Source organism: Nannospalax galili, unplaced genomic scaffold (assembly GCF_000622305.1).
Source record: "Nannospalax galili isolate Female #2095 unplaced genomic scaffold, S.galili_v1.0 scaffold235, whole genome shotgun sequence".
NCBI lineage: Eukaryota > Metazoa > Chordata > Mammalia > Rodentia > Spalacidae > Nannospalax > Nannospalax galili.
The window spans coordinates 5,467,057-5,481,609 of NW_008338118.1; the positions used below are offsets into that span (position 1 = coordinate 5,467,057).

The 14,553-nt window shown below is 38.7% G+C and overlaps 1 protein-coding gene across 1 annotated transcript in view; it reads left to right on the forward strand.

Moving 5' to 3' along the window:
- Itga1 (integrin subunit alpha 1) overlaps positions 1-14,553 on the forward strand; it is a 160,877-nt gene that overhangs the window by 96,111 nt on the left and 50,213 nt on the right. Inside the window, exons 8-11 of the mRNA XM_008832940.3 lie at positions 673-823; positions 8,388-8,553; positions 12,267-12,340; positions 13,021-13,165. Of these exons, the coding sequence (XP_008831162.1) occupies positions 673-823; positions 8,388-8,553; positions 12,267-12,340; positions 13,021-13,165 (536 nt within the window). The remainder of the gene's footprint in view (positions 1-672; positions 824-8,387; positions 8,554-12,266; positions 12,341-13,020; positions 13,166-14,553) is intronic.

Sequence of the window (14,553 nt, forward strand, 5' to 3'; positions counted from 1 at the left end):
CTTCTTTGAAAGCTAACCCTTTGACATCTGTTTCCACCTTTGTTTATACATCTAAAGAAATCAGAAATCTATTCCTGTAGCTTCAAAGCTAAAGAAAAATTATTCATACAGTTCATAAAGGTGGAACCCCTGCAATGGAGTTTGGTCGTTGAGGAGAGAGATTTAGCTGAGCTTTGAATACAAGGGGAAAAATGGAGATTTGTAGCTCTGGGGCAGAGTGGGGAGTCATTTGATGAAAAAATTACTAAGAGAAAATATGTAGATAAGGAGATTCTGCTAGACTGACTCAGCGTGGTTCTTGCTGAAGACAAATGAATAATAGGAAAAGCTTCTTTCTGTGCTTAACAGTCTAAGCTTTACTTCTGACCCCAGATATATGGGTTCCTTCCCACACTGACAAGATGTTTCCCTCTTCCTCTGAAGTTTCCAAAAAAGATACTGCTGTGCTTTGTAGGAGGCATATGTGACAATTAGCAAAATGGTGAGTCCCTGTTATGTTGATACATAACCGTGATGGCATTATCACTCTTCCTGTCTCTCACAATGTCATCTATGCTTACCTGGGACGGGGGCAACAGGCTACCTAGAGTTACCATGTTTCTGTTTGGTTTTTACTTTGGCCTAACTTCCGGATGAGTTTGATCTACTTCCCTTTGTCTGGGTTCGCTTCAGGAAAGAAGCATTCACTGAAGCCCGGGGTGCCCGGAGGGGAGTTAAGAAAGTCATGGTTATTGTGACTGATGGAGAATCACATGACAACTATCGACTGAAACAGGTCATCCAAGACTGTGAAGATGAAAACATTCAGCGATTTTCCATAGCTGTAAGTAGAGATGTTTTGTAAAATTTTGTATGTCTATCATGAGATAGGCATCATATACTAGGTAATAAACATATATTAATATATTTGTTTATATTTATATATAATTAATAATTCTTCCTGAAATTTGACACTAGACTCAGAAAATGACCTCAGTATTTTCGTGGCCCCATTGGCCAGTCTACTTAAGGCATCCCAGGTTGTGAAATAGTAGGGAATAGAAGGCTGGGTGTGGAGAAGGGCAGAGGATACTATGTTCCAGTGTTAGTAACACTTCTGTGCAGATTCTGCCTCTGCTGTAGATAGGCTCTGTGACAAGTGGACAGGTTCTTAATAATCTGAGCTTCAGTAACTTTGTATGTCAAACAGGAAGATATTTCTGTCAGTCTGTCTCTCTCAACAAGATAAACCGTCAGTGATGATTGTTGCATATAGCACAGTGACTGGCAAGGCACTCAATAAACAGTTTTACTCTCTGATCCTTAACTTAAGGCGTTCACAACCACAAGATAATAAAACCATGATGTTTAGCAGCTTCAAGGGATCATGGAGATAAACTGTGCTGCCTCCTTGCTCAGAAACCTTCAGAGAATCCCCAGTAGACTATGCCTGGCATTTCTTGCTCACCCTTTCAATCTCCACTTCATGTGACTTCAGTTTGGGGACAATCTTCTCTCTCTTCCTAAATGAATTGATTTTTCACTCAACAAAATTGATTTAATTAACTTTTTTAAGAGCTGGGAGAGGGGGCTGGAGAGATGGCTCAGTGGTTAAGAACACTAACTGTTTTTGCAGAAGACCCAGGTTTGAATCCCAGCACCCACATGGCAGCTAACAACTGTCTGTAACTCCAGTTCCAGGGGCTCTGACAGCCTCTTCTGTCTTCTGCACTACATGGGTACACTTACCTACATGCAAGCAATACACACATACACATAAAATATAAAATAAAGTAAAATAAAATAAACAGTAAAAAAATTGCTGGTCAGTATCCAATCCATGACATTTGCTTCCGTCCTTTCAGACACATGAACATTGTAAGAAGGGAGGAAAAGAGAAATTTATCCATAGAAAAAAGTTCCAGGGAATGATTCACAGCTTCCCAGGGGCAAGGCACTGGTAGAAAAGAAATATATATTAGGAAAAATAACAAATAATTTTTAAGTGAAATTTTCTTATTTATTTTTATTTGTATTACTTCCAAAAACAATTTGATAATGACTCACTGATTAAAATGGGAGAGAATTGCATGATACATGGTTCTCCGTGAAGGTCAGTGGAATCTCAAAATCTCTTTTGATTAGATGAACCAAACAAACCAAGGTGATTTGGTTATAAAAAGTGATAATTTCTAACTGCAACATTTTCCCATTTTATTTGGAGTATAAGATATAAAAAAATTTTCATTTTTTCTCTCATTTTCCTTATAATTACTTCTATAAAATTTTCCAATTATTATCAAATTCTTTATTACCCCTTCTGTTACTACAATGTAACTCTTTTGGTCTTTTCTGTGGTTGGGAATAGCTTTAAATGTTTTGGCCTTCATTCAGAAAAACTGTCCAAATGATGACATTTAGCCTATGGCTAGTGCCTTTCCTCAGTGTGCAAAGCCTAAACTTGCCCCGTGATTCCAGGCATCTGAGTATCAGAGATGATCACATTTGTTCTGCTTCCCCTGGAGAATACAGTTGGTATTCTAAGTACCACAGATACAGGCCATGGACAGTATTAGCTGTCATTGGAATTAACAGCATTGATGCTGCAGATACAGTTCAGTCATAGATTATTTGCCTCCCTGGTGGGAGACTTTAATATGCAGCATACATGCTCACCATCAGTATTACGAGAACTTCACAGGAAAGCAAACATCAATAAACAACCTTTTAATTTTAAATGAATACTATGCTCTATGTCATGTCTGAAGACACAGTAAGTATTTCCTGGTTTTTAACACACTGTATTGCTTTGTTGGGGCCCTATTGGATATTCACGCATTTCCTCTCATCTGGTCAGAGATTTCCAAATCCCATTAGTTATCATGGAGTGCCGTGTTATCAAACTGCTTTTGGAAGTGGTATAGATAAAAATACATAAGAAAATTTCACCTAACAATTATTTTTGTATTTTTCCTAATATCTATTTCTTTCCCCTAGTATACTACATTTATTTAAAAGGATATTATTTGGGGCCAAATTGAATAATAAGACAATTTTGTTTCCTCTCACTTGTACATTAACACAGAAAGGCTTCAGGGATCACACAGGGTGCATTCATGGTACACATGTTCAAGGCATGCAGGTGCATGGCAGACATGCACTTGGCACACATGGTCAGGGAGCCCATATTCATGGAACCTGAAGTTCTTAGTTACTGCTTGAACTGTTCCTTCTACTCCATTTTTTAAATTTTTTTCCCCACTGTTTGATCCTGAACAACACAGAAATGTAGTTTTGGTTTGTTTGGTTTTGGGTTTTTTTGTTTGTTTGTTTGTTTTGTTTTGTTTTTTGGTTTAGTTTGGGTTTTTTTTTTTTTTTTTTTTTTTTTTTTTTTTTTTTTGTAAAAAAAAAAAAAAAAAGCTGGCCTGTAGATCAGGCTGGCCTCACAGAGATCCCCCTGCCTCCTGAGTGCTGAGATTAAATGTGCACACCATCCTACCCCGCAGGACTGTGTTTTGACAGGAAGCAGCTTCCCCAAAGGACCAAGTAGGGACAATATAAATTCCTTGTGCTAAAACTGCAAACATTTCCTGTTAAATTTTCAGATTTGGAGAGGGTCCTGAGTTGGCTTTGAGGTTGTCCATGCCATGGTCTCTCTACTTCCATCACTGGAGGATGCAACACATCGTCCACTAGGCCTCCTTAGATAGTCAGATTCTGCTTTTAGATGCTAATGGCTGTGAACTATATATCACTGCATTCAAATGAGAACAAGACATCAGCAAGCATATTAGAATTCCATTTGTTTTGTTTTTTTTTTTTCAGATAAAGACCATGCTGCATGTAAATGAATTGCATACCTTACTTGTTCTGAATGTTCCTTTCAGATACATTTTAGCAGAATTCCAAATGCTTGGACTTGACAGATCTGAGCTGAATAAAGCTGGAGAAATTTAGATGTATTTTCTTTCATTTTCATAGAAAACATTTTACAAGCTACCAGACCGGTGGGCACAAGATAAAAATAGATTCATTTGTATCATTTATCTGTGGTGTAAAATAGTTCAAACTGATACGCAAGTCACAGTAACTCATGGGATCTTTTGTTCTCACATTTTTCTCTAAGTATACATTTCATCATTGTGCTCAACCACTTTATTTTTATTCTTTAAGCATGTTACTGGGGGTGGGGAGGGGCCTGGAGAGGTGGCTCAGCAGTTAAGAGCACTGGCTGGTCTCTCAGAGGACCTGGGTTTGAATCCCAGCACCCATATGGTGGCTACAATTGTCTGTAACTCCAGCTCAGGGGACCTGACACCTTCGTCTGGCCTCCAGGCACTTTATGACATAGCTGCACTTACATACATGCACATACACATTAAATAAATAAATAAAAGTTTTAAAAATTAAAAAGGAAAAACACGTTACTGGGGCTTTTTTCCTAGTGAGTTCAATCCACTTGTCTCTGTTCTGTCACATGTACTTCTTAAAGTCTGGGTAACTTTTGTTTCACTATTAACAGCCTTGGTCATGCAGGTCCTAAAACTTAGCCATTAAATTTGTTTTGTGTGTATTTGGAATTGCATCAGCTTATAAATTAAATAGAAGTTAATGTGTCAATTCAATAGTTAATCTAGAATATGCTAAATAGGAACCAAAGCAAAGAGATGGTGATTTTTTCATCCTAGAATGTCACATGATCTGTAGAATGAATTAGGTAAGTCTCTGAGTAACTCAAAGGAATCTGCATAATTGAGCATTTAAATGAATCTAAAAGAAACACAAAGAATTAAACTAACAAAAAGGAAAAAGAAGTCTCACTGTGTGTTTGGAAAGGATATAATGTTACCTTTAGAACTTGGAGACTCTCCTGGCTTTCCTCTTTTTCTCTGGAGTCAGCCACCTCCCCAAGCTAGAGAGATGGCTCAGTAGTTAAGAACACTGAAGACCGATCTTGCAGAGGACCCAGGTTCGGTTCCCAGCACCCACATGGCAGATGACAACTGTCCCTCTTCTGACCTCCACAGGTACTGCATGACATGGGTGCACTTACATGCATACAGGCAATATACTCACACATATAAAAATAAAATATGAAAAGAAAAGCATCTTGCCAGCAGTTTTTAATTGAGATAGGGGCTTCTCTCGGTGCCCTGAAAGCAGTGGCCTATGAGTTTTCCTTCCCTGCCAAAGCAGCTCTCTACTGCGTCTTCCACTAACTTTCCTCTATCACACAGCTAAAGTAAGAGAGCGTGCCAGTGGTCTCTGTTCAAATGTCAATCGCTTCCAGCATTTGGCACTTGCTTTTCAGGAAAGTAGCCAAGAATTTAATTTTTGCTTTCCAGACTGATTTGTAAACACCTGGTTTGACCTTACTATCCAGTGTCTGGACAACATAGCAGAGAGTAAATTCCAAAGTCAAAAAGAGAACCCAAGTGGTATGCAGGATACCTTAGTGCAAGCTCCAGTTTTTAATTATCTACCTGCTTCTAAGGTACGGGACAGTTGTTCAAAGCTGTAAGTGTATCACTTCTTGTAAGCACATTTTACATGTGAAGGAGCTAAGGATGGAGTGACTTTGCTGGCGTCTTAGAGTGAAGAGCAAGGAGTTGGGTTGCAGTACTCTAGTGTTGAGATGTGGCATTTCCTTTGTTCTAGTCGCTGATTTCCCAGGGAAAGGGGCAAATGCATTTCTCAAAGCCACCACGCACCTGGCTGACTAGAGCAGACAGGACTTGGATTCTCACATTAGCACCTAGTATACATCAGAGTGATTTAGTTGTTACCCTCAACCATTCCTCATTTTATTATACAAATAAGTCTGCTGTAGATCGTAAACAGTAACTCTCTAAGGAATAATTTTAGCTTTTTCTCATTTTCTGCAAGTGAATATCTGTACCTTTCTTAATCAAAATATAATTTCATATCCTACCATTTTAATAACTTTAAATTATACATTGATATACCTGGGTAATCACCAGTCCAGATTTCATGTGCATAATCCTTCACTCTTTCCACTAAAGTTATTCTTTTGGCATCAATGTGCATGTGTATGAAAACTGAATTTAATCATTTTTCTGCTGTTTTTAAACTTTATATACAGGTTGGTATGTTCGATATAGTAGTTTGGAACTTTTACAATTAAAGCGGTTACATTGCATTCGTATGATTCAGTTCTTTTTAAAAGCTGAGGTAACATTTATAGGCACTGAAAACATGTTAATGTGATAAGTGTGTATAAAGAGAACAAAACAAACACACCAGTAAATATGGAACAACCTGTCACCCCCAGAAAGTTCCGTTGTGCTTCCTTCTGTCTGTAGTAACACTTCCTTTTGCAACCACTACCATACTTTATATAGGTTATTGATTCTTGAATTTTGCATAAATGATCATACATTATGTATTCTTTTGTATTTTGCTTTGGCCTCAAGATGATTATACAAGACACTGCGTATGTGCTTCTTATAATAATATCCATTTTATGAATATGTCATTTCCACATCATTATTTATAGATATTTAAGTTGTTCTCAGTTTGTGTTATAATAAAGGTGGCATGAATACTTAAAAATGCTAAATAATTTTCAAATGTCGCTTATAATGAGATAAAAACTAAACATGTTTTATAACAAAAGTGACAATTTCATTATTTAAAAATTTAAATATATTGGAGGCTGGAGAGACAGCTTAGCAGTTAAGAACACTGACTGTTCTTGCAGAAGACCCAGGTTCAAATCCCAGCACCCACATGGCAGCTAACAACTGTCCGTAACTCCAGTTCCAGGGGCTCTGACAGCCTCTCCTGTCTTCTACACTACACGGGTACACTTGCCTACATGCAGGCAATACACACATACACATAAACTAAAAATAATAAATAAAATATTTTTTTAAAAATTTTAAATAGCTGGGCATGGTGGCACACGCCTTTAGTCCCAGCACTCGGGAGACAGAGGCAGGCAGATCTCTGTGAGTTCAAGGCCAGCCTGGTCTACATAGTGAGTTCCAGGACAGCTGGGGATACAGGGTGACCCTGTCTCAAAAAGCCCAAAAAGAAGTAGGAACTAGCCAATCTCCTAACAGAGAAATAAAAAATAATAGATTGTTGTACAAAATTTTTAAATTTCTTTCTTAGTGATCACATAGTGATACAATTTTAAAATAAAGAATTAGGTCATACCCTCACAAATTGAGAATTTTCAACTTTTTGTTTTTAAACTTGCATATTTTTTATTTTTCATAAACATAGCTATTTTCATATTAAAATTAAACAGGCAAAACTTTAAAATGGTGATTAGTTTGACTTCATCAAAATTTAAAACTTCTCCTTAGACAAGACTCTTTTATTAAACTTTATTGACCCAGGGCTCAGGGACCATTGTGAAAGAGGGGATGGAAAGATTGTAAGAGCCAGGGAGGAGGTGCAGGACCAGATGGAAATAGAATCTTACAGGCTCCTGGGACCTTAATCACATGAGCCTACAGCAGTGGTGTCAGCATGCACAAGACCCATGCAAACTCAAGCAGATGAAACCCCAGCACAGAACTGTGGAGATGGGCAACAAGCCCCAATCTTAGTTGAAGAATTATTGGCAGGTGATTACTGATAGGTTAGGAAGAGCTGATCTTCTTCAAGGGAGGGACCCTAGATAGGCTGCGTAGAGTCCAATGAATGAACTTGTACCGAAGGACATCTGGGGACACTAATTTGACATGATAGGCCTTAATACAAATGACAGAATGTATAAATTCCAGTGGGGTAGGAGGCTATGGGAGGGTGTCAGTGGAGAAGGGGGTATGAAGGTGATTAAGGTTGACTAAGATGTTCTGTATGAAATACACAGAAATTCAATAAAAAATTTTATTTAAAACTTTTTTAACTTCTCTTAAGAAAAAAAAAGAAACCCACAGAGTCAAAGAAAACATTTGCCAAACACAACAGACATCTATCTAAAATATGTACAAAATTCTCATGAGTCACTGAAAGTAAGTATGTGTGAGCACATATGTGTATTCAGTTACATACACACATACATACATGTCTAACCATATAGCTTCCTTGAGCTGTGCCAGCAGCTGCCTTTGTCACTAGCTGGAATAATATCACAGACATTCAGAAACCATAGCATGCCTTTTGAACCGTCAGATTTCAAAGCTATAAATGTTAGAGACACATGAATGCAAAAGAAAAAAAAAACACTCTTTTAATTTTCTTACCCCAACTGCAGTTTAAGAGTAATATTGGGGAAACCATCTCTCAGCTCTTCTTACACAAATGCAGAAGTACATAAAAATTACACTGTGGTGAGGTATTGTGAATGCTCTTGCTTACTGAAAATATACTTGAGATTCTTATTTAACATACAGAAGTTAAAATATGTTCTTGCCATTTTTGTCATGTCTTAGATTCTTGGCCACTATAACCGAGGAAATCTGAGCACTGAAAAATTCGTGGAGGAAATAAAATCAATTGCAAGTAAACCCACTGAAAAGCACTTCTTCAATGTCTCAGATGAATTGGCCCTGGTCACTATTGTTAAAGCTCTGGGAGAAAGAATATTTGCCTTGGAAGGTATGACTATTTCTCTTAATCTTGCATGTTCTTTCTAAAATTCAAACTCAATGTGTTGGCTTGGGGCATTATTCCTAGCACATGACATTCATTTTTGCTGTGCACAGTAGCCATCATGAAACAATTTCCTTTTATATGAATCTGTCATTGAGCTATTTCAGAGAACTGTGTCTGCTAGAAGCTTTCTTTGTGAAGACATGGCAGGGCTGATGGCATTGCTCGAAACACAGTGTTCAGCACAGACGTGCAAGAACAAAAATGCTCCTGCGTGCCTTACCCCTTTTCCAGGGCCAGGTTGACAGCAGGAAGCACTGGCTTGACATTGTCTTCCCACTCGACTCTTTCAATAGGGCTGCATAACAGCGTGCTGGTGCAGTCATTTCTCTGTCCATTTCTTTCCTCTGTAATTTGCTCTTTGTGCATTTTAAGGATCTTCATTGAGCTTTACCTCAAACCTTGTGATAGAAAAACTTTCGTTTGCTATGCTTGTCTAACCACGTCACCTCTGTAGATTCTTCTTTGACTTTTCAGTGGCAAAGGGCTGCTGGGGATATTGAGACGTGCTACTTCCTCCTCTGCGAGAGGCCAAATAACAAACTGCTTTGAAACTAAATATTTCCCAACAAAATGTCTTCAGAATTGTTATGCAAGGCAAACAGGCTCTGTGTGTCTGTGTGTGTACTTCTAGGTATTGAACCCAGGACCTTGCATATGCCAGGCAACTACCACTTAGCTGTATCCCCAGCCCAAGAAAATAGTATAAAGCGATGATTTTCAATCTTTATTTAGTAACCCATTATAATAAACTTTTAACTTTGCAACCCCCAGTGCACACACATATATGTATATAAAAATAAAAGCAAGCTCAGAGCTAATCATGATATGTGCTACGATGTACAGTGCACTGTGATAGTTTCCCATCTCTTCTCACTTGCCTGATCCTTTCTCAATGAAAACAATATTGGCTTTACTCACCCTGCTGGCTTCAGAAATCTGAGTCATAGTCAGGGCTTAGGAAGCTGGTTTACTCTTAGCATGAAGACTGGCACTCCAGTCAGATGGAATTTGTCTGGCTCCCTTTCTGCCTGTCTAGAGACAGAACACTCAAATCTTTATCAGTCTAAAGTCACAGCTGCTTCTGAAGGGCTCAGCTGTCCTGTGTCCTAAGTACAAGTCATTGTTATAAGGCTTTGGTCTTTCAACAGCTATTGGGATGTCATTTAGCAATAGGCCTGCCCAGGAGCTTGTCTAGCTTTAATAGACAAGGTCTTCTGTGTTATTCTTTTCTTTTAATCTTTAATAGCAAAGGCCAAGAAACAACCTGTAAAGTGTTTTTTTTAATTACTGTTAACACTAGATCCTTAAACATATTAATATTATTTCTAAATATTTTCTTAAGTAAGCAGATACAACCCAAAACTGGCCTAATGAAGCCCACATTGTGGGAGAGGTAGCTCAATTTGCCTGAAATGATGTTTTTAGGCTATTTCTAACCTAACCACAACATAGGTTAAATTTCTACACCAGCATGTCCAATGCTTTAAGAAATCTCTATGTTAAAAATAAAATTGTTTTATAAGTAGCTCTGAAGATTAAAATATCTTTCCAGCTCTTTATTGTTGCACTATTAAGGCTAACTAAAAGTAGTGCAGGTTGTCTGTTTTGTTTCTGATTTTATTTTTGCTTTTGAGGCAAAGTCTAGCTGGTCTTGATCCTCCTGCTCAAGGTTCCCTGGTGCTGGTATTAAGAAGCAGTGCTTTGGGGGCCTGAGAGATAGCTCAACAGTTAAGAGCACATACTGCTCTTGCAAAGGACCCGGGTTTGATTCCCAGCACCCACATGGTGCTGAACCATTGTCTGTAACTCTGGTTCCAGGGACTCCAACACCCTTTTCTAGTTTCCATGGGCATTGCATGCATGAGTACATGTACATAAAGGCAGCCACTTATACACATAAAATAAAAATAAATAAAAAAAATTTAAAGTAGTGCTTTGGGTACACTATTTCTTAGTTTCCTAAGATGATCAGAAAGGGCCTTTTCCCCTGTTACATGGGAAATCTCCACTTCCTGTCAACATTTATTTTAGATGATAAATAGCTGCAATTATAAAAGTCTGACTTGCCAAGGATGATGCCACCTAGTAAGTCAAGCACAGGAAGAACTTCTATCAGGAAATGGTCTGAGTCTCCCTTTTCTTTTTTTTCAATATTTTATTTATTATTTTTATTTTATGTGTATGCGTGTATTCCCTGCATGTAGGTAAGAGCACCCGTGTCATGCAATGTCGGTGGAGGACAGAAGAGGCTGTCGGATCCCCTGAAACTGGAGTTTCGAACAGTTGTTAGCTGCCGTGTGGGTGCTGGGATTTGAATCCAGGTCTTCTACAAGAACAGTCAGTGTTCTTAACCGCTGAGCCATCTCTCCAGCCCTGAGCCTCCCTTTCCTGTCAAACTTCGAAAGAAATGTTGAAACTCCTAGCTAGAAGCTGTGCAGGGGTGAGACTGGTTGAGTACTTCAGGGACATGATAACAGAAAGGAGTTCAGCGGCAACAAGCTCCTACCATGATGCTAATGTAGCAAACTGAATGTCGTGTTCTAGCTGAACCACGGCAGCAGTTGGGTGGAGGTTGCTAGGGTTCACGTCTGTGTTCTGCTGTCAGTCCTGCAAAACTATGCTACTTAAATCATTGTGTATTGAGAACACATGTTTAAATTAAAGGTGAAATATGTCTCAGTCATTAAAAGAGCAATTTGTACAAGAGATTAAAATGATACCTTCAAATTCCTGGTTTATTGTCACTTAACCCAATTCTATAACAAACTCAACGACAGTAAATATATAGTAAATATGGTTAATTCCACATATTTAATGAATCTCATGCCTCAACAAGTCAGGCTGACTTGGTTGAAATTATATGTTTTAATTTTTTTTAAGGATAAATAAACCAGTAACTCCCTGGAAGCAAGTAAATTAATACTCCCTCTTTTTCCCCCAGGAAACTGTGGCTTCTGATTTGTAAATATTCTGAGACTCATACACTTCCATACAGTGCCCTAAACTGTTTGCAGTTCAACAATGGGCCTTGAAATGGTACAAGGTCTTTTTAAAATATGGGATCAGATGGGATGTGGGCTGGAGCCATGTAAAAGAGTCTGCTCCTCATCTGGGAAAGAAACCCACAACCAGCATTAGAGCAGATGCAAACTGGACTCCTTCATCTCATATCAAACAGAGGTGTTGGGAGAGGATCTATGGCCTGGGACACAAGTGGCACTGGTGCATTTGAGAACCACTTTAAATATAGGAGTGAAAGGTTTCAACTCTGTAAAGCTAAAATAAATTTAGCCTAGGTAGCATTCCCAGGTCACGAAGACAAGACAGCTACTGCAGTAATTCAACTTCCACCACGTGGACCCAGAGCACTATAGAGTCATATCCTGTGGCAGTGTTAGAGTGGAGGTTCCTCCAGCAAGAATGGGAGGCCAATGAGCAAGAATCTGATACAAGAGTCCTTTACAATAACCTCTGCTTTACACTCAGCCCCACCTAGGAGTTTTGGCTGATAAATGTACCACTGAAAGTACCCTGAGATGTAAAAGGGTTCTGCAGGATAGGGCCCCAGATTCCACCACCTTTCTGTGCCCAGCAGGTCAAGAGCAGCCTGAAAGGAGGTGTTAGCCACTTACAGTGACATTTTTCCTGTGTTACAGCTACAGCTGACCAATCTGCCGCTTCATTTGAAATGGAAATGTCTCAGACGGGCTTCAGTGCTCATTATTCACAGGTATGTTGATAACATGGTAGAAACAAATATCTTTTTTTTTGCAAAATTTGTATCCCCTGAGCAATGCCCAGCCAACAATTCCATAAGCACAACTTGCAGGTCATGGCACAAGCAGCTCCACATGCTAGGGTGGTGACTTCTAATTCTAAATGGCATCTCACAAGCTTCTTATTAAGAAAACATTTTCACACAGCTCACTACAGTCTACTGTGTAATAGCTGTGAACCAGACGATCTGAGCTCTGCTGTAGGTAACTATGAATCTGATGAAATGAAATACTTAATATATTTGTTTAAAATATGGACTATTTTTCTCAGTGTCAAGGTATTCACAGATCTTGCTAGAATTCCTTAGCAGACTAAAACATAGATTTTTTTTGGTATGCAGAAAAATATAGAAAAGCAAGATTAAAAATGTATCATTTATAATTTGTGGACAAAAAGACATAGTTGTAATACAGGAATATTGACGTTTCAGTGTGGGAGTTACTCACTGTGCCTCAATTTCCTCTTCAATTAAATGGGGATTGTAATATTGGCTTGTTGTGTAGGAAGTTATTGGGAGGATTATATGAGTTAATTTAGATAAAACACTGAGCAGCTCCAATCACATTATTAAAGCCATATAAATGTTTGCCATTTTTTGATTAAGTGTTGTTGATTTCTGTCCTCACACGTTAGGACTGGGTCATGCTTGGAGCAGTGGGGGCCTATGACTGGAATGGAACAGTCGTCATGCAAAAAGCTAACCAAATAGTCATCCCTCAAAACACAACCTTTCAAGCCAAGTCTGCCAAAATGAACGAACCACTTGCTTCTTATTTAGGTAAGGTTTAGATGTAACTGACAGAAGCTTTTTAAGAGAAATGTTTACAATGTTGTGTCTCTAACATAATTTCCTCAAGTTTCTATAGCTTTAAACCATATAGTAAGATCATTTTAAAGAGTATTTTAAAGGCTCCAGGAAAGGATTCAGACCTTGTACAGCCCTAGTGAGTCAAAGTCACAGAACCTTGTAGTCGTTTTCCTCAGTGCTTGCTGAGATCTCTACCTAGAGCAAGGATGGTAGAAACTGATATGTGCTGTCTGTGAGCTCTCCCTCTTTCTGATATTTCATTTAAATTCAAGAAGAACTGTGGACCTGGTAGACAGGAAATGAGGACAGAAAAACCTGCATATTGCCTACTTATTCTCTGAAATAGTTTTTACTCTTGACTTTTCTACTTAAGTCCTAATTTTGAAAGAGAAAATTTTAAATCGTTTTGCCATGTAGCTCTTCTCTAATAACTTTGTTCACCATCAGTAATATGGTGAACTTAAGCTCAGCACTGTCTTGTATGCTGAAGACATACGAGGAAGGAGGACATGAGATGTGTATCTGGTTCCAGCTTATTCAGGATTTTACCAGGCTTGGAGCTCCTTCAGGATGCCAGAAGCCTCTCATCACTGGAAGATAGGAAACAGCCTGGTGGGCCAGCCTTGAATGGAAAGGGCTTTCCAAGCATAAGTTCCCAACTTTCTTTTTTATTTTTTTAAATTAAATTTTTGTGCATTTCATTCAGAACATCCCAATCGATCTTAACCTGGACATGTTTTTCCTCCTCTCCTCTTTTGCCTCAGGCATTATCTTTGTTGTTGATGATATAGTGATAAAGCAAAGACATACCTTAGCCTTGAAGTGTTCCCATTTTAGCATGCTAGCGTGGTTTCGTAAGATCTTTCTGTCCTGGAGGAGCATCTTTTTGCTTTCTATTTTGTGAGGAAAATGCCAGGTCTTTTTTTTGAAATCTTTGTAGCCCTGACTGGCCTGGAACTTGGCTGTGTAGACTAGGGTGGCCTTGAACTCAAAGAGATCTGCCTGCCTGTGCTGTGTGCGGGATTAAAGGCATTCACAGTCATGCCTGGCATGAAAGTGTGCCTCCACATATCTTCTTGCTCAAGGACAACTGTGAATGCTGCAGAGGCAGCAGGACTTAAAAGGCTTGGGTTTCAATTGACTCTGCAACAATAAGCAGCAAAGACTGAGCAAACCCCTTATAGCATATCGAGGCAGATCAATGAAAGTCTGGTCTTCTTCATAGAAGTCTTACCACATTCTACCTCTACCAGAAAAACATAAATATTCTATTCTTTAAGTACCAAACCTCTCAAAGTCAAAAGGAAAACCAGGGTGTGCCGGTAAGAGATTATTTAGAGACTACAGATCTGGAATTG